The sequence below is a fragment of the Carassius auratus genome, unplaced genomic scaffold (assembly GCF_003368295.1).
Source record: "Carassius auratus strain Wakin unplaced genomic scaffold, ASM336829v1 scaf_tig00215756, whole genome shotgun sequence".
Taxonomy (NCBI): Eukaryota; Metazoa; Chordata; class Actinopteri; order Cypriniformes; family Cyprinidae; genus Carassius; species Carassius auratus.
Genome location: NW_020528228.1, coordinates 27,391 through 45,907, shown reverse-complemented (window position 1 = coordinate 45,907; position 18,517 = coordinate 27,391). Strand labels below are relative to the sequence as shown.

Here is an 18,517-nt window from a genome sequence, read left to right as displayed (position 1 = left end):
CGCAAGACGGGGGCGTAACTTGAAGTGGGCGTAACTTAAAGTAGGAGGCGTAACTTGAAGTTGTTCAAATCACACAGAACCACACAAGACCTCAAAACGAGATTTTGTCGGGATGCGTTCGAAACCGCATACCCTTTCATTTCAATAAGTACTAACTTAAGGAGCGCTAAAAGAGTTTATACTCTACAGCCTAAATGCGTATGTATGAAGAATGAATCCAAATTGTATATCATCATCCGCTATGTTGATCATGTGACCTACAAAGTTATAACAAGCACAAAAACGTAGAAGATATAAGTGACAGGTTTAATTATTGTATTTGTAATTATCTTGATAATGAAGAACGTTGCAGAAACGGCTGCCTTTTTATTTTGTGATTGTAGTATAGCCAATACTGTTGATTTTTTATATATATATATTTTTAACTCCACTAATGTGATCAAGTGTTATCCTTAAAACATTTGTTTTTTATTAGAAAACCCAAAATCGTTATCTCTTGAATATTTTTTTAATAATTTTACGTGAAAAACGTTTTTCTTTTATAGCATCTCATACTATGAACACATAATTTTTTTATTTACTGTTTTATGGCATTATGATTGTTTATTGTCAGATACAACCTCTTACCATGATCTTTTATGCAATAATTTGGCAATAATAATAAAAAAGTGGGTCAGGTGCACAAACACCTCACAGCGACTGGAATATCTGCACAAAGGGTACTTCGATCAGCTGCTTGAAGATCTCATCTTTGGAGAAGACTGTTGATTTGATACTCTAAAAATGTAAGTATTACTACTCGAAAATTAACATTACCCCATAATGAATTGCATCTTTTGCCCACCCCAACATTTACCATGCAATAATAACGATAAATGCCAACCAATAATTATATAATTTTTTTTCTTAAAATTACATTTTAGTAAAAGAAGCCAAATGTATTTTCTTTTGTGACACAGCTATACATGAATATATACACTAGTTAAATAAATGCAGTCGATGTGAATACATCCATTTACAAGCAATTAATACATTAATGGATCAAATATTTATATTTTATTTACTGACAACCAAAAATATGTCTAAATGATTAAAATAATGTATAAAAGTTAGCATCACAATAAAGTTTAGTTTAGATGTATGTTATGTCCCTGTACAGCCCAGGGGGCAAGGAACTCGACCGGAAGTTGAAGTCGGGTGGGGGCTGCCATCTTTTAGCAGAACTTCACTTGCGTTAGCATTCCCATTGACTCCCATTCATTTTGGCGTCACTTTGACAGCGAATAACTTTACATCTGAGGCGTTTAAAGACTCTGTTTGTCCATTATTTATTTCTAAAGATACATGACAATGTATAAAGGGCTCCATTACCTTCTATGTTACATTATGGCCCCGTATAAACAGTTTTTGTAAAAAATAGGCTAACGATTGCGTCATAACCACTCGGCTCTCTGTCGCATTACCATACAGACAGGTGAAGAAGCTTGCAGGCAATTAACTTAATAAGGCGTACTGGCGTTACATTTTAAAATACTATACAAAATAATTAATCAGAATACTTACTCCTGCTCACTCACGCCAAAGAACTCCCCGCTCAAGCTCGCCGTCTCTGCAAGATTAACGATGGCAGTTTGCACGCACAGCCACTAGAACATGTACATCTGTCAGACAGGTTGCTGACGTCGTCAAGCTTCGTTTGAGTCTGCGCGTCAGAAACGGAAGTGCTAAAAAACGCTAAAACTGGGCTTCATTTGTCTCAATTGAGTTCCAATGGGGTCGCTGTGTCCATTTCTTTTACTGTCTATGGTTCCAATGGGGTCGCTGTGTCCATTTCTTTTGCTGTCTATGGTACAGCCGCATCGAAGCACAGACATCATGCATCGAACTCAAATCTATGATTGAACTTCCACTGTAAACCTGTTGTAAACACATGATGATGCGAGCGAAATACCGGAGTGAACATGGCTGTAAACGACTTTTGCAGTTTGAAAAAGAGTTGAATGTTCTCCATAACAGAGCAAATTGCATCCCGTGTCTCGTTTCCCATTTCCGCGATCGTTTCGGTTTTCGATTTCTCTAACCTACATTCAATGTAAAACTCGGCGCTTAGCATCTACGTCAACGGCTCTCAGCCCGCCCTCTGTTCGTTGATTGGCCCGGCTGTTTCCAGACCGGTGGCAAACAGAAAGCTCTGACGCTGTATCAGACTGAGTACAGAAGCGAAATGAAATTGAGCGGAAGTAGGAAGTCTGACATAGTCAGGCTAACAGGGAAGAGACCGAGTTGGTGATCTTCTGGGCTTTTGTTTACACAGGATTTTGTTCCAAGGACTGTTTTTTTTTGTGGCATGAAACACATTTGTGTGTTAAGTTCATTGAAGGGAAATAGAGAATGGACTGAGATCAACTGGTTTTGATGTATTAATTGATGTAATTTAAAGTTAAACTTTGCAGTGTATAATGTTTTAATAAAAAAGCTATGGAAAACACGTGCATGACAACAGGTTTCAGTCATTTACATCAGTCTATCATTCTTTAAGGTTTCTCATATTTGATGATAACATCATTTGCTATGCATTGCTCATAATGGATTCTTAATTTAGTTGTGACAGGATTGTGAGGATTAATGAGGTTCCCTCTCGAGGCGATAACTCAACATTACGTCAGCTAAGACGTATATGGGAACTCTTCCCTTCTCCACTTTCACTGAAATCTTATTGGCTAATGCCAGCTGGGGACAGCTGGCCAATTGACGCGAAGCATGCAAATACTGGCGGGTCAGCGGGCAGTATAAAATGCATGGGCGCGAAAATTACATCAGAATCTCTTTCTTCACGCTAGAAGTCTTATCTAAGTCATTGTGGAAGTTGCAATAGAGGACTACTCACCCCGTTTTTCCTCTCCGCATCCGATGGCTGCTAATGCTAGATTCGGACCTTCACCAGTTCTGTGTGATCTGTCAATGGGTTTCTCACATGGACCACACGTGCGCCCACTGTGCCGAGCTGCCAGTGCGCGCCCTCAGAGCCAGTGGCTCGGAAAATGGCGGGAATGAGGCCCACTGCCGCCAGCGAGCCGCTGGTGGGCCCTCCCCCGCCCGAAGGCGTGGTGGACGATAAGCTTCTGCCCCGCGAACTTCGTCCTCTTCGGAGCTGGCGAGGAAAACGACTCCATGTCGCTTTCGACGTCGGAAAAGGTTTGGAAAAAAGACCGCCCCGACCAAGAGGGCCCTGCAGACCTCCAGGAGGAGCTCATCAGGGTCATCGGAAAGGCCGTCACGGAGCTGGGTCTCGCTTACAACGCACCTGACGAGCCTGTGAAAGGTAACTGGACTCGTGGCTCCTCCAGTCGAGCTGCTACCAGATGGCATTGAGGCGTGCAAGAGCTCGTGGTGAAGTCGTGGGCTGCACCCCAATCGGCGCGCACCCACTCTGCTACACAGGCCATATTTTCGCGCCCATGCATTTTATACTGCCCGCTGACCCGCCAGTATTTGCATGCTTCGCGTCAATTGGCCAGCTGTCCCCAGCTGGCGTTAGCCAATAAGATTTCAGGGAAAGTGGAGAAGGGAAGAGTTCCCATATACATCTTAGCTGACGTAATGTCTCGTTCCCGCCTCTCAGGGAACCGAGGTTACGATAGTAACCGGAGACGTTTTCAGTAGTGCAGTTCAGAAAACAAATAACAGAAAGTAACAAGTGTTTTTGGGCAAGTTCTTTAGAACCTGTATAGTTCCTTCCTTGCAAAAAGTAACCATGGATTTATTGTAGTAAAAATATTTGTTGGCATATTAATTACTGTGAGCTGTAATTATAAAAACACCATAGTTTTACTATAGTTACTGTAGCAGAACCATGGTAAATTTTCGTAGGGGCCAAGGGAATGTTCAAAATATTATTGGTGACGTTCAGAGACTGGTGACAATTTGTTACACACACGACGCACACACACACACATATACATATACATATATGTATGTATATATAATTTGAATATATAAATCAAGGTACTCCATGACTATCTACATAACCATACTTCGCATAATATTGCCGTGTCATTTTCAAACCAGCGAGTAATGCCGAGGTAGCGCCGTCTACACAGCCATTGAGGGAGTAGACCATTTATTTCTATTCTGTTCGTCGTAATCCAAAACTCTTTGTATTTATACGGGATGTTGTGCAAATGCAACAATAAATGCAAAAACACAACATTTATATTCACTTTTTAATTTATATTAAAAGTTTATTCATCTGAGTGTCTACTTCCGCATTACAATCCTGCTAATAGCGGCATAATTTTCTATACCAACAAGTTGTAAAATCGTCACTCATCTGTACACCAATAAACTCATCTTAATCATAAACCAATAACCGCTGAGGTGGGCAGGGCGACACGTGTCGCTCCGCCCCAACGTGTCGCCCCGCCCCATCGTCCAGACTGCACTCTGGGATACTTGGGAAAAGCTGCTATTTTCAGCCCGGAAGACGACAGGAGGAGATCTGTGACGTCAACCAGGACATCACTAAGGGCTTTTTCATTTGATGTTCACGAACTTTCTCCAAAAGGATAATTACATGTTCTTTCAAATTATGAAATCATACAGGTCTGTATCACACTGCATAAAAGAGATAAAATACTTTTTTTTAAATAAAGTTTTATATAATTTTTTTTGCAATCTTCAGTGTTAAACTAAAACTATTAAAAGTTGTTTTAATTAAAATAAATCTGAAATAAAATAATACGGATTAAATCAAAATTAAGCACAAATTCAAATTAGAAAACTAAAACTAAAGTGCAAAAAAATGTAAATTAAATTCAATAAAAATAAATCTAAAACAAAAGATCTAAATATTAAGTAATACTATAAACGGCACACTATTAACTGTATTAGTAGTATATGGGACATTTAAAGAATGAAACAATTATTTGTCCATTAATTCATTTTATTTCCATAATTAAGTTGGCGATATGTTTGTACTATTTATGATATTTATATTTGAATATTTATTTCTTAAAGCTTTATTCAGTGCAGAACTCCTAGTAGTACTCTCATAGTCAAGTAGTTACATACTGTTGGACATGCACAATATGTAATATATCCCCAGATTTGAATAAATAAAATAAAATAAATATCTGTCTAGAATTAAGGACTATTTCAAATTCAAGCATATTTGTCTTAGTAGCGTGCTTCACACTCAGTGTCGCTACAGTCCTCTGTACTCTCCTTATCTCCCTCCTTCAGCTTCCATGCTGGGGCTGGCGATGGGTTGTGAACATCTGCATCTAAGTCAGTCCCCATGATCTGCCTCTGCACCAGCTTACAGTAGAGGCCTCCCCTGGCCATAAGTTCAGCATGTGGGCCCTGCTCTGCCACACAGCCTTTGTCGATCACTAGGATGTTATCTGCTCTCTCCACTGTGCTCAGTCTATGGGCAATCACTAAAACCGTGTGTTCTCGCATCAAGTTGTTCAGAGCCTGCTGAACCTACAAACAGAGTAACGACACAAATGAAGTCTAATGCAAGACTGAAAATGAATGTTCACTAAAGCCATCATTTCAAAGTAATAGTCATCGCTTACTATGTATTCACTTTCTGAATCCAGTGCACTTGTGGCTTCATCCAAAATAAGAATGCAAGGGTTTCTGATAAGAGCCCGAGCAATGGCAACTCTCTGTTTTTGCCCACCAGACAGCTGAGCACCCTTCTCTCCAACCCCTATAACAGAGGACAGAGCAGCAGAATGAATTCTGGTACAAAACAGATGTGTCAAATAATATAATATAATATAATATAATATCAAGCAATTATGTATTTAAATATCTATTGTCTATATCTATATGCACAAAGCATTCACATAGAAAAATATAAGTTTCTGAGCATAACAAACTTATATACACATTCATAATTTTGATATTATAATAATAATATAAGTAACAAGATATTAATAAATATACAAATGTAAAAAAGATATAGTAAAATCAAAAAAATAAACATAAAAATATAATATAATATAATAAACTTAGGTACAAATAGATGTCAAATAAGAAAAAAAAACATCAAATCAAGCAATTATGCATTTGAATATCTATTGTCATTATTGCAATGCACAAAGCATTCACATAAAAATGTAAAAATTTTAAGTGCATTTTAGTATACATAGTCATAATATTAATAATATAATATTATTAGTTATATGATATTAATAAATGAATATAAAAATAAACAAAAGAAAAATATATAGTATAATTTGCAACAATAAACACAATAATATAATATAATATAATATAATATAATATAATATAATATAATATAATATAATATAATATAATATAATAACTAACCAGTTTCATAGCCTTTGGAGAGGCCTGTTATGAAGTCATGTGCATTGGCATTAATAGCAGCTCTAATGACTGAATCCATTGAGGTTTCAGGTACACCATAGGATATATTCATCTGAACTGTGCGGGCAAATAAAACAGGCTCCTGACTCACCAGTGCTACCTGTAAAAAAAATTTTTAGAAATAAAATAAAACATTTTCATTATCAGTAACTACTGCCCTCTTAAGACCGTAGAATGTATTACAAGCTTCACGACATAAGTATTCTTAAATAATGTATCTAGGTCAGCCTCAGCATAAGTCCCACCTTAGAGTGATAGTATTTGTGGTGGTAGCTGTTCACAGGTCGGCCGTCCACTAGCACCTGGCCTTGCTGAGGAGCATAGAAGTTCTCCAGCAAGCACACGCATGAGCTTTTTCCACCACCAGAGGGCCCTACCAGTGCAGTTACTTGCCCGGGGCGAAGACTGAAGGAAACATTCTGAGAAGAAAACGTGCGTTTAGTTTTCTTCCTGTGTCTAAGAATTCTGTTACTGATTCACAAGCATATCAGTTTAAAAGAAAACAAACAAACGTTGCATGCAAAGGTACCTGCAATACACTAATTGCAAGGCAACCACCATCAATACATCCTAGTAACATCAAACATAGCAACCCAGTTTAAGCTTTACACGGGCACAACTGTAATAAATTATCTTAGAAGTCTGGTTAGGTTATGGTGTTGAAATTTACTGTTAGTTGGTAACCTTCTATCTTAAAGTCTACTTTCATTGAAGAATACCTTTAATATATCCATCTCTGGCCGTGTTGGATACGCAAATGTCACATTTTTGAATTCCACCTGCCCTTCAAATGTCTCTGGAGCTTCTTGACCATCAAGGATATGTTTAGGTTTCCTGTCGATATATTCAAACACTTTCTCTGCAGCGCCAACGCCTTGCATCAGACCTGTGTACACTGACGATATACTCTGAAAAAAGAACAGAAAGTAAAACTTTGTGTTTCAGATTCATCGTATGAATATCACGCGCACACATATTAAAATATAAACACCATACCTCCAGGGCCTCGCCGAGCTCCAGCTCATAAATGATAAAGGATATAAGGGTCCCTCCACTCATCTGATTTGTCACCACTAGGTGGCCTCCATAAAACAGGATTGCTACTTGCAAGGCTAGCTCAGAGATCTAAAGATTAGAATCAAAAATTAGCATTGTTGTTCGGACTGACAATGCTGCTTTTTATTTTTTGGATCTACAAGATACTTCAAATGACCCAAAAGAGAAATTTTATCATTATATTGGAAAGAAAATTTTGATTTAATAAATGAGAATCTTGTTAGAACAAATATGGAAGGCTTCAAGATGCTTGCAAGGTACCTACATAGCTGGACCACATGAAGCAGGCATAGGCAACTGCTTGTTTCTTATTAAGAACAAACATCTCTTGCAGTCGGCTGTAGTACGAGTCTCCCTCCTGATCTTCATTTGCAAAACTTCGCACTGTTCTCATGGCTGATATTGTTTCCTCTGCCACTTTATTGGCCTGAGCCAGTGCTGTCTGAACTTCTTTGGTTAATTTCTGTTAAACATCAAAAATGTCTAATTTAAAAAAATTATGTGTACATGTTTTGTATAAGTGCATTAAAAATGCGATTATAATGTGCATTTGTGAAATCAAAAACAATATAGAGTATATGTTGCTATAAACTTTGGCATTGTTTTTTTTTATTTTTTTTCCCAAGCAATATATTTGCATATGCATAACTTGCCTTGTAATACTCTCCATACAGCATGGAGACCACAGCTATATATGGGAAACCCATGATGGTGACTACCGACAGTTTCCATGACATCCCAAACATGAATATGAAGATGCCCACAGCTTTCACAAAGCTGCGCAGGAACAGGTTGACATTTTGTGAGATGAGGTCGCTCACCTGAGTAGTGTCTGAAGTAAGTCTAGAGGTAATGTCACCTGTAAGGCAAACCATTGAGAGCTGAATAATTTATGTCATCTCCACTTCAACCAGTCCAGAGAGGTCTTTGACACAGTAATGTTGATTTGCATTTCCTTGAATGCCAACAAATAATAGCATTAAGGTATAAGATTTTAGGCTTTGGTTTCTCTCTAAATAAAATGGTGCATAATGACACGCAGGAATGCACACAGGAATCAACACAATACATAATAGCAAAGAAGACAAATCCAATCAAAATCCAGTATGCAAAGAGAAAAACCAACCACAATTTAGTATGCAAATTTTATGGTGATGTATTTGCTGTTGGGTACAGTTTGAATGCTGACCATTCTATAAATGTAGGTCAAAGAGAGATTTTCAAATCTTGAATTGCTTAAAACACACACACACACACACACACACACACACACGTATATACAGTTGCAATCAAAATTATTCAATCCCCTTGACTTGCAAGACAATTTGCTGTGGAGGTTAACATTTTATGAAATCAATTTAACAAAGGCATCAGTAAAGTATTAGAGAAAGTTTGTTAATACACTTTTGACTGATTCTGAGAATGGAACATTGATGAATCATGATAAAATTTGAATTGGCTCTAAACATTGATGTTCAAAATTATTCAACCCCCTTTGTGCAGAATCTTTTATTCTTTAAAATCACTAGGGATGCACCGAAATGAAAATTCTTGGCCGAAACCGAAAACCGAAAAAGAGAAAACCAAGGCCGAAAACCGAAACCGAAACACCGAAATATTATGCCAATTATTAGTACCATTGCATTTATTGCTATGACCGTGTACTAACTTTACTAAAATTAAGACATTGCAATTGCATAAATTAATATTAAAGTTTCAAAGATAATTACAATTACATAACTTATAAAAAAAAAACATAAAAATACATAATTACAAATGATGTAAATATTTATTAAGCACATTGCAACAATGCACAGTGTAAAATAAAATTCAAAATAAAAATGTATCCCACTCATGTGTATATTTAATAATAATGTACAGGCCTACTGGCCTGCAGAAAGGTTTTAAAATGAACAGTTCTCTCATAAAAACAAAGTGCATTTAGGTGAAGTGCATTTGAAATTTTTCTATGTAGGACTAGAAAGTGCATTACTTCTCCAGTTGGCAAGACTGTTATCACTTCTGGGGATGGGGACTTCAGACAGTTAACCATCTAGCTGTTGAGCAGTTGAGCTTGTCATCTGCCTGACATTTGAGAAATATTTGAGAGAGTGTATTTAAATAGGGCCAGGGCATAAATAAACATTTTTATCAAATTAAAGCAGAAATCTAGCAGAAAATCTAGCATAAATATGGCTACAATCTGATATTATGTATGTATATATGTTTGTGTGTGTGTATAAGAACAAAATAGCCAACGTATTATTATTATTTGAGGCACTTTCTTGCAGAATTCCACTGAACATATCAGACAACGATGGTGCATTCCACTCATCTGGTGCAGAGACCAGTCTTTTTTTCTGCGCTCTGATCTGTCTCCTGCGCTTGGCGCTTCTCCGTCTCCACGCGGGTTCTCCGCATACAGCGCGTCCTGGATCATTTCTCGTGCGCGCTGCCTTATTTCCGCATCCAAGTAATGGTCATTATAACGCGGATCAAGCACATTCGCGATGAAGTGCAGAGGATCCGAAAAGATCTCAGTGAGACATGTGCTTACAGACTCTATATGTACTTTTCTTTGTTTTTACTTCGTGGTCCGTCTTAATCTGTTTGTTAGGAGACGCTTTAGTGCTGCGAATAAAGGAATACGAAGAGAGAGAATGTTCTCACTGGTGTTAAGTGAATGTCGCGGGGAGCTCGTGGTCTTTGCTATGCAGGTGCAGGTCGCGGTTTCTGTTTGCGTCATCACAACATTTCGGCCGTGTTGTTTCGGTGATAAAAGTCTATCGGCCGAAAACCGAAAAGGCTATTTTCGGCCGAAAATTTTCGGTGGCCGAAATTTCGGTGCATCCCTAAAAATCACCAATAAACGCTGTCACCTCTCTACTACAGTTTTGGCCCATTCCACACCTGAAAAAGCTTTCAGATCACTGATAATCTTTGGTTTTCACATTGCCACTGCTTTCTTCAAATTCAACCAGATATTTGAAATGAGAATTAAGCCTGGAGACTGAACAGGTCACTCAAGTACAGTCTATGACTGATCCCTGAACCAAGCAGAAGTAGATGTGAATGTGTACTTTGGGATGACTGTCCTGCAGGAAAGTCCATTGATCATCAGCTTCAGTTTTTGCACCAAAGGCATCACAATTCTTGACAAAATGGCCTGACACTTTAAAGAATCCATGATGTCCTTCATACAGTCATGATTTCCACTTGCTTCTACAGTAAAGAAACCCCATAACAGGACTGATCCACCTCGAAGTTTGAGGATGGAGATGGTGTTCTTCTGCTTATGAGCTTTGCCTTTTTTGCAGCAGACATACCGCTGATCCATGCGTCCAAAAAGTTTCAGTTTGGTCACATCAATCCATATAACATTCCTCCAGAGCTACACAAGTCTACACAAATGAATTTGATCAAGTTCACAAGTTCAAATTGACCTTTGTTCTTCTTGATCAAGAGTGGTATTCTGCAAGATGTCTCAACATAAAGGCAATACTTGTCTAGTGATCTTCTTACACACTGCTTTGAAATGGTTTTCCTCCTTTCATCGGGTCATCTTGCAAGTCTTTGGCTTAACATTGCAGATTTTTTCTGATTAAACATTTTACAATATTGTGCTTTTTCTTCCACAACCTCAAAGATTTTCTGGTAAAACACACTTTAAGCTAAGGAATAAGGCTGAGAACTGTGTCTCTAGGAACTTTCAATGTCTTGGAAATATTCATATAGCCTTAGCCTTTCTAAAGTACTACGATATTTATTCTCTTTAGCTTTTGTGAGATCTCTGTTGACATTTTTGCTACTCAACTTCAACACATGCATGGGCTAACTGTTTGTGTAAGGGCTCAAGCTAATTCTGTTTTTAATAGAGTTTCTAAAGGCTTAATTGTGTTTTGAGACTGTTTTATTCCCCACCATGCAAATAAGTGATTTAAAAACAGCAATGTTGAAGAGGGGTTGAATAATTATGACATAGCAGTCTTATGAAAAAATCTTAGAATTCAAAAGTATTACATTATATATTGACAATATCACTTTTAATATGCCAGTGTACTGTTATAGATAGAATTTTTATTTTATCCTGGATCTTCAGAAAAGCTTGTATTTATAAAGTACTGTAGTCTCTAGGGGGTTGAGTAATTTTGATTGCAACTGTATATATATATATATATATATATATATATATATATATATATATATATATATATATATATATATATATATATATATATATATATATATATACACACACATATAAAATAAAAGGATTTATAAGGATAAATATAATAAAATAGAAGATATAAATGGAGCCATAACATTACCTGTATGGTTAGAATCGAAGAAGCCAATCTCCTGATGCATTAGTGATCTAAAGAGAAGGTTTCGAAGTCGAATGTTCAACCTAGCAAACGTAACAGAAAAGACACCCCCACGAAACCCAGTGGCTATGGAGCTAAAAAAAAAAAAAAGAAAGATAAATGGTATTATATGATATGTAAATAAAAGAAATCAATCTCTACTGTGTATAAAAATGAAAGAAAAGTGAAATCCAGAACCGCTCACCTGACCAAAGCCAAAATAGAGAGAGTAATCAGTGGTTTGGCAAAATGATCCATGCTTTTCTGGATAACTATGCCATCTATTGCTCGCCCCGTGTAATAAGGTATAAAAGTTTCACCTGTGGGGAGGAACATCCAATATTAACACTATGAGCTGATAACCTCTAGAGATGAGAACAAGTGTCGATCACGTGACACCAAACACTGGAGTAATGGCTGCTGAAAATTCAACTTTGCCATCACAGGAATAAACAGCAATTACAATTATAACAAAATAAAAACTGATATTTTAAATTGTAGTAATATTTAACTATATTACTGTTTTGCTTTATTGTTGATCAAATAAATGCAGCCTTGATGAGCATACGTTATTAAAAAAGAAAGCGTGTGTTTTGATTACTTACCAACAAATTCTCTAAAACATTTCAATTTTCCATTCTAGTCCGAACTCTCAAAAGCTAGATTTACATTATACTTAAAATACATTTCATATCACTTTACAAAGGTCTTATGCAGTAACAATCTTTACTGCATCATGTATCATATCAAATCATGTATTTTAAATCATGTATCATATTAGTGTTCATTCTTAGTCCCTTAAAAGCATTGTTGGTTATTGTGTTCACTAATGCTAACATATACAACCTTACACTATATTTCATGAGATTGTTTATTAGGAATGACTGCTGCAATATTTAAGTGATAACTGTGAGAGTCAACTTACACACAGCAGAGAGTAGAAGAAAGAAGAAAGCAATGGCCAGCAAACCAGAGTCCTTCTTACAGTACGACAATAGACGGCCGATTGTGGCCCCTGAATCGGGGGGCTCTTTCCTTGATTTTCTGCTCTTCTTACTGGACTCATCTTCGGTCTCGATACCATCCACCAGCCTCTCTGTCTCCTCGCTGTCCTCTCTTTCAGATACAGAATTGGGAGACTGTGACAGCAGCTTCCATGAGATCATGATGCCTATTGCTGATGCACAAGTCCAGGAGAACAAACTTAGGAACCAGGGGTCGTACATCAGAGTTCCCTCCTCGGAAAGCATCAACAACTTGGCAAGAGCATAAGTCATGATGGTAAGGCATATAAGAGAAACCAACGTCCCCAGGTTTGAAACCCTCTGTGGACCATCAGTCCTGTTATAGAACACCCCGATGGTGGCCCCGAAAAGAAGAGTGGCCCGGATGAGAACAGTTCCCCACAAATCCACAGTTGAGCAGTGTATGTCAAAGTCTTCTAATTCATCTGAAAATATATCGAAACTTGATCCATGAACATACAAGATTGTGGTGACCACGATATCCACCAGAGTGAAAACCAGGTTGCCACTAATAATCACAGCAACCCTCATGTCTACACCTGCTGAAGAGCCTTGAAGCTACTGAAATACAAATGCTCTCGGTAAATGTTAGCAGCAAGAATTCTAAATGTTAGTGATTTCTATAGGGCGAGTAAACATATTAAAGACAAAGAAGCGTGAAACCAGACTGACAGGTCTGGTGTATTACTAAAAAGTGCTCGCCTGAAACAAAGTCTATGTGAATGTACTGCGTCTGTCAAGTTGGTTCGCTGGCCTTTCGCAGCTTACACCGGCATTATCATAGACAGACCCATTCAGTGGGACAGTACAAAATGCATTTTCCGTCTAAATATCAGCTCCTTATTTCCTTCGTAAATCAATATTCCCAGTACGACAACAGAACTTATCTTAATCCCAAAATTTCCAGGCAATATACATCGCCTCTTCTTACCGGCTCGATGCAATGACAGGAAGAGGGAAAGAATACAGTACTCAAGCCCCGCCTCCGTGACAGCTGCCCAATCAGAAAGGACTCTGATAACGTTGTGATGAAATACTGTACACAAGTATTTACATATTTTGAAGGAAAGGAGGTGAGGACATTTTATTTCGACATTTTGTATAGGCAAATTTTGAATGTGTATAATTGTTTGTATTTGCGTTACATATTTATAAGTTACGAACTTAAAACCTAACATATAAAATAAAAGACTACCTAAATACTCATTTTTATGTCACACTTATTTTCATTCGTTGACTAACATACTAAAGCACGTGCAATAAAGAAATAATAAAAAATAATTAAGCACATGCATATTTTAGTTTACTATAATTATTAGTACAGTTGGCAGTAAACTTCAAGATTAACTTATTACATATCAGTTTGCACTATAATACAGTTTCATTTAATTGTAAATAGCATGCATTTAAGTATCTGAAAGTTACACCCATTCACCCAGCTACATCCAGGAATGGTGCATTCATAAGATTCCTACATTTGTTCATTTATTTTATGTTTATATGTATATGTATATATTTTTTTATATAAAAAAATAAGACTAAAAAGTAACACTGTCTGTCCTTAGAAATAAGAACAGTTGAGGCTTTGAATTCATTTTAATAAGCACTTGACTTTCTATTGTTCCAGTGCAGTTGAACGTAAAAACCATTTTTACAGCTTCAATAAGTTAGTTTTATATATATTGTAAATATACTGTATATACAGCAATAATGTAACAAAAAAATGCAACATTTTATGAATTATTTTAAACCAGAACACAGCATTTCAACACTAAACGGTTTATTTCAGACATGTTGCCACTTGTTCATGACATGTAACAAGGTGAGGTCATCCTCATTGTGAAATGTGCTGCAATCTGTGGTCACGTTCTTGCACCTTTGTTTCAGCCCTCGTTATTTCAAAGGCAAACAGGAAGTTGCGTGAGATGTCATATTGGCCACAGACTAACCGATTTTAACTGATAAACAAATCGGTTTATTAAAAAATGAAAAAAGTTAATTGTTGGATAGCATTTATCATCATTTAAAACATAACGGAGCAAAAAGTATTTATGAGATAAAGCCTGAAACTTCACAACTATTTATTGACATAGAACCTTAACCTTTCCTTTCCATACACATGGATGAATAGGTGATTAAGTAAACAATTAGGCAAAACTGCTGTTTGCAAATTCAGACTCACTGTCAAAGACAGAAGAAACACTTTGGTGTTATATAATAATGATCTGTAGAAAAAAAAAAAAAAAACCTAAGACCATCATTTGTGTCGATGAACACCTTGAGGTGAAATACCATATTTTAATCTGCTACATTATGTGCTGAAACAAAAAGTGTCTGCTTGACCTGCTCTCTGTGAACCACTCACTTCAGACGTCAAGTCTTCAAGCTGTAGCCTATGCAAATACACTTTGTAGATATAATGCTTTATGATTCTTCAAACCAAAAAAAGATTTTCAGTGCACATCAGAGTCTGTCAGAGGATATTCCAAACAATTTTTCTTGGCTTCAGGTACATTCTGGACTGTGGTTAGGACTGTCTCTGCTGGAAAAGACAGGTAGAGGCTTTCTTTGAGTTTTTTTGTGGAGTGCATTTCCTCTGTGCTGAACAATGGGTCGGTCACAGCGAGAGTGATGGAAGGCATACTTCTAGCTTTGCGTTTTGCATTTTTCTTTTCTTGTCTGTATGCAAGATTCATATTTGTAACTACCTGTATAGATAAAAAGAACATTATCAAAAAAATGGTGTGAAAAAAGTTTTTAGACATGCTTTTTGTAAGACATGTACCATAATTTAATATTTAAATGATCAATTAGTAAATAACATTTTTGCTAAGAGATTTTTACTAAAACAAATGCTCAGATTTACCATCTGTTTGATGTTAATCTGTTGCTCCTGCAAGGAGGAAAGAAAAGCATCCGTGGCCTCTTCATTGAGGGTTTTGTCCTCCTGGTCCTGATAGCAACCAAGAGGATCAAACTGTGTTTTTTTTTAAAAAAGGGGAAAAAATGGATTTATAATAGCAATTCAGTCAGTGTAACTTCTTTTTACTTTGTGTGCTGTGGGTGGGTTTGGCGGACGGTGGGCTGCATGTAGAATACCTCCACTGAGTCCAATCGCACCTCCTTGTAAGGACGATGGGCGCAATATGCGACATAACGCACATGAAAATATTAATACCAAATGTTATATCTAACATTTTTCTTATTTATTGTGAAACTGAATGTGCAAAATAAACTTAGTGGGGGAAAAATGAACTGACAGTTCTCAAACTCAAAGCACTGACAGAGACAGAAACTTTGACTATGTTACTATAACACACACAAAAGTACAGCACAAATAAAAAATACATTTATTATAATGGGTTTTTGGCAAGGATTGTGAAACTGACTTTAATTAAAAGTTATAATATGTTTCATGTTCTGAAACAGTTTAAATAAACATGGCACAAATTTTACTGTAATGTTGAATGGTTTTATTTACTAATTTTATTCCCAGAGACAGCAGTATCAGTTTTGGTATTAATGATACTTCATTCATGTATTGCCTTCATTCAAACATACCATCTTCATTTAAAAAGTGCTCACTTTAGAGCCAAATGATGTAATGGGTGGAGTTATGTTTAGCAATAGGGTAGTAGGGTTATGGTGGGGTTGGAGTGTCAACCTCCACCTATTATGTCCAGGGAAGCTGGACATCAAACTCCACCTACTGGCTCTCCTTTGTTTTGTTTCTACTGTCATTTAAAGATAGATTGAGAAAATATATTGCTGATTACAAATTCTAACATTAGGTGCCATAAATCATGATTAACTACAGAAAAAGTGAGATAGTTTTTTTTTTTTTTTTTTTTAACTATTTCCACTAAGTCACACTATTTGTTGCATAAAATCATTCATTCATGTCACAAAACTATCATATCTTATTAGTTAATTCTCTTACCTCACTAGAAAGGCTGGCTTTTCTGTTGAATATTAAAAAGTGTGGCATAAATTTTGCCGTAGGGTTGACCGATGCCCTAAATGTGGCCAAAACTGGATCGAGAAAATCATCCCACTCCACCCGTTTCTCCACCACCATCTGTTTTATGGCATCTCTCAGAAGATTACTGCTGTGATCATATAGAGCGTTCTGCTGTGGCTGGGCTACTGACAACACTCTTTGCGATGTTCCACCGGTCACACAAGTGCTTTGTAACCTAATATAATCAATAAAAATGCTGTTAAGATACAATTAATCACCTGTTTTGCATAAAGGTTAGTATATTTTGACAGAAAGCATTTTACCTCCTTACAGAAGTCAGCGCTTTGAGAACAAATTATATTGTCTCTGCAGGCCAAATCTAAGGGATGGGGGTCACATTTTAGCAAATATATTTTATTTTTTTTATTAATGGTGCAATATTATCTCACCTGCAAGTAGATGAGGAAATGCATCGCGCAACACAGAGACCATCTTTCTTTTGTACTGGAAAGGCCTCTACCCATTTACTGTAATAATCTGTAATAATAACAATGTGTGTATTCCCTCTATGTACAGTGCCTGGGAATGGACCTGTCTTTGAAAAACACAAGTGAAGACATTTGGTTACGCCTTAGAAATGTGTCCTGCAAACAAATTGGACTTCTTAAAAGTCCCTTACAAATTTTTACCAATTATTTCAACGGCCAAAATGTCCCATGGACCATCCACCTTGATGGGTCGTACCGTTCTAACCAAGTTTTTATTCCGCTCTGCGTGTTGACATGTTTCACACACCTTAATCTGAAATAGATGAAACGTTGATTGTCAGTTGAAGGTGTAAACAAAAACACGACCGTATCCATTCCTAAAAGAGTCAGATTAATGACATCCACTGCATACCCAATCCACAGCATCCTTGACAAAGCCAAGCCAGTAGTATTTACTCTGAATCCTGTGAACGGTCTTCTTCTGTCCCAGGTGATGTCCAGTGTCATTGAAGTGACACTCCAGGAATATCTGTCTCTTCCGCTCTGCCTTAATCACTACTTCTCGCTTTTCTTCTTTCTTTTGTCCCACATAATACAACCGACCATCTGTAGATAGAGAAAGATTAGAGATAACAAAACATAAAGAAAGGAAAAATTACTCAGGAAGATTAGCTAACCCACTAAAAAGGTTTTGAAATTGGATATGTTGCCTTTAAAAGTAGTTTTACATACTAAAATAGACTGGATTAGAGGGGAAAAAGCACTTCAAACATTAGGAGGAAATATAGTTTTTTATGTTTTGTTTTGTTTTTTTACTTGAAAATTGTCCAATGATAAAGTGCCATACTGATAAACATATAAAGAGATGGTTTTTATATAGTGTTTAGAGGTTTTTGGCCTGTCAAAGTTAACATGTTAACTTGAGAAATAATTGCCTTCTGTCTTTGTTTAACAGGAAGTACTGCAAACCATTGAAAGCATCCAAGATTGCTGAAATTTCTTAAAATGATAAAGAATGTTTGAATGAATGACAAGATTTGTTCTCACCGTCAATCATAAATTTCTGAGCATATCTTTTGAGATTTTTCTTACGAATAGGATTCATGGTTTGAGGATGACAGCCCTCGGCAACTAACGTGTAAATGTCCCCCAGTCTGTTTGAGCTGCACTCCACCACCTCCTCTTCTGCCACGACCAACGAGTCCACACTCAACATTCTGC

The 18,517-nt window shown here is 36.9% G+C and overlaps 1 protein-coding gene across 1 annotated transcript; it reads right to left on the bottom strand.

Moving 5' to 3' along the window:
• Positions 1-4,924: 4,924 nt before the first annotated feature.
• On the bottom strand, positions 4,925-13,825 carry LOC113095627 (ATP-binding cassette sub-family B member 9). Its single transcript, XM_026261036.1, has 11 exons — positions 12,748-13,825; positions 12,028-12,142; positions 11,787-11,917; positions 8,112-8,317; positions 7,724-7,921; positions 7,399-7,527; positions 7,122-7,310; positions 6,648-6,821; positions 6,343-6,502; positions 5,580-5,716; positions 4,925-5,484 (listed from the first exon to the last, which is right to left on the bottom strand). Exons 1-11 carry the CDS (start codon positions 13,376-13,378, stop codon positions 5,176-5,178), a joined length of 2,379 nt encoding a protein of 792 aa, XP_026116821.1. The 5' UTR covers positions 13,379-13,825; the 3' UTR covers positions 4,925-5,175.
• Positions 13,826-18,517: the final 4,692 nt, after the last annotated feature.

Bases quoted from the DNA above. Each gene is read 5' to 3' on its own strand.
- LOC113095627 (XM_026261036.1), bottom strand. From the start codon at position 13,378: ATGAGGGTTGCTGTGATTATTAGTGGCAACCTGGTTTTCACTCTGGTG. The intron at 12,143-12,747 runs GTAAGTTGACTC...TCCTCCCCACAG, and splicing joins TCTTCTACTCTCTGCTGTGT to GTGAAACTTTTATACCTTAT. The intron at 6,503-6,647 runs GTGGGACTTATG...TTTTTTTTACAG, and splicing joins ACAAATACTATCACTCTAAG to GTAGCACTGGTGAGTCAGGA.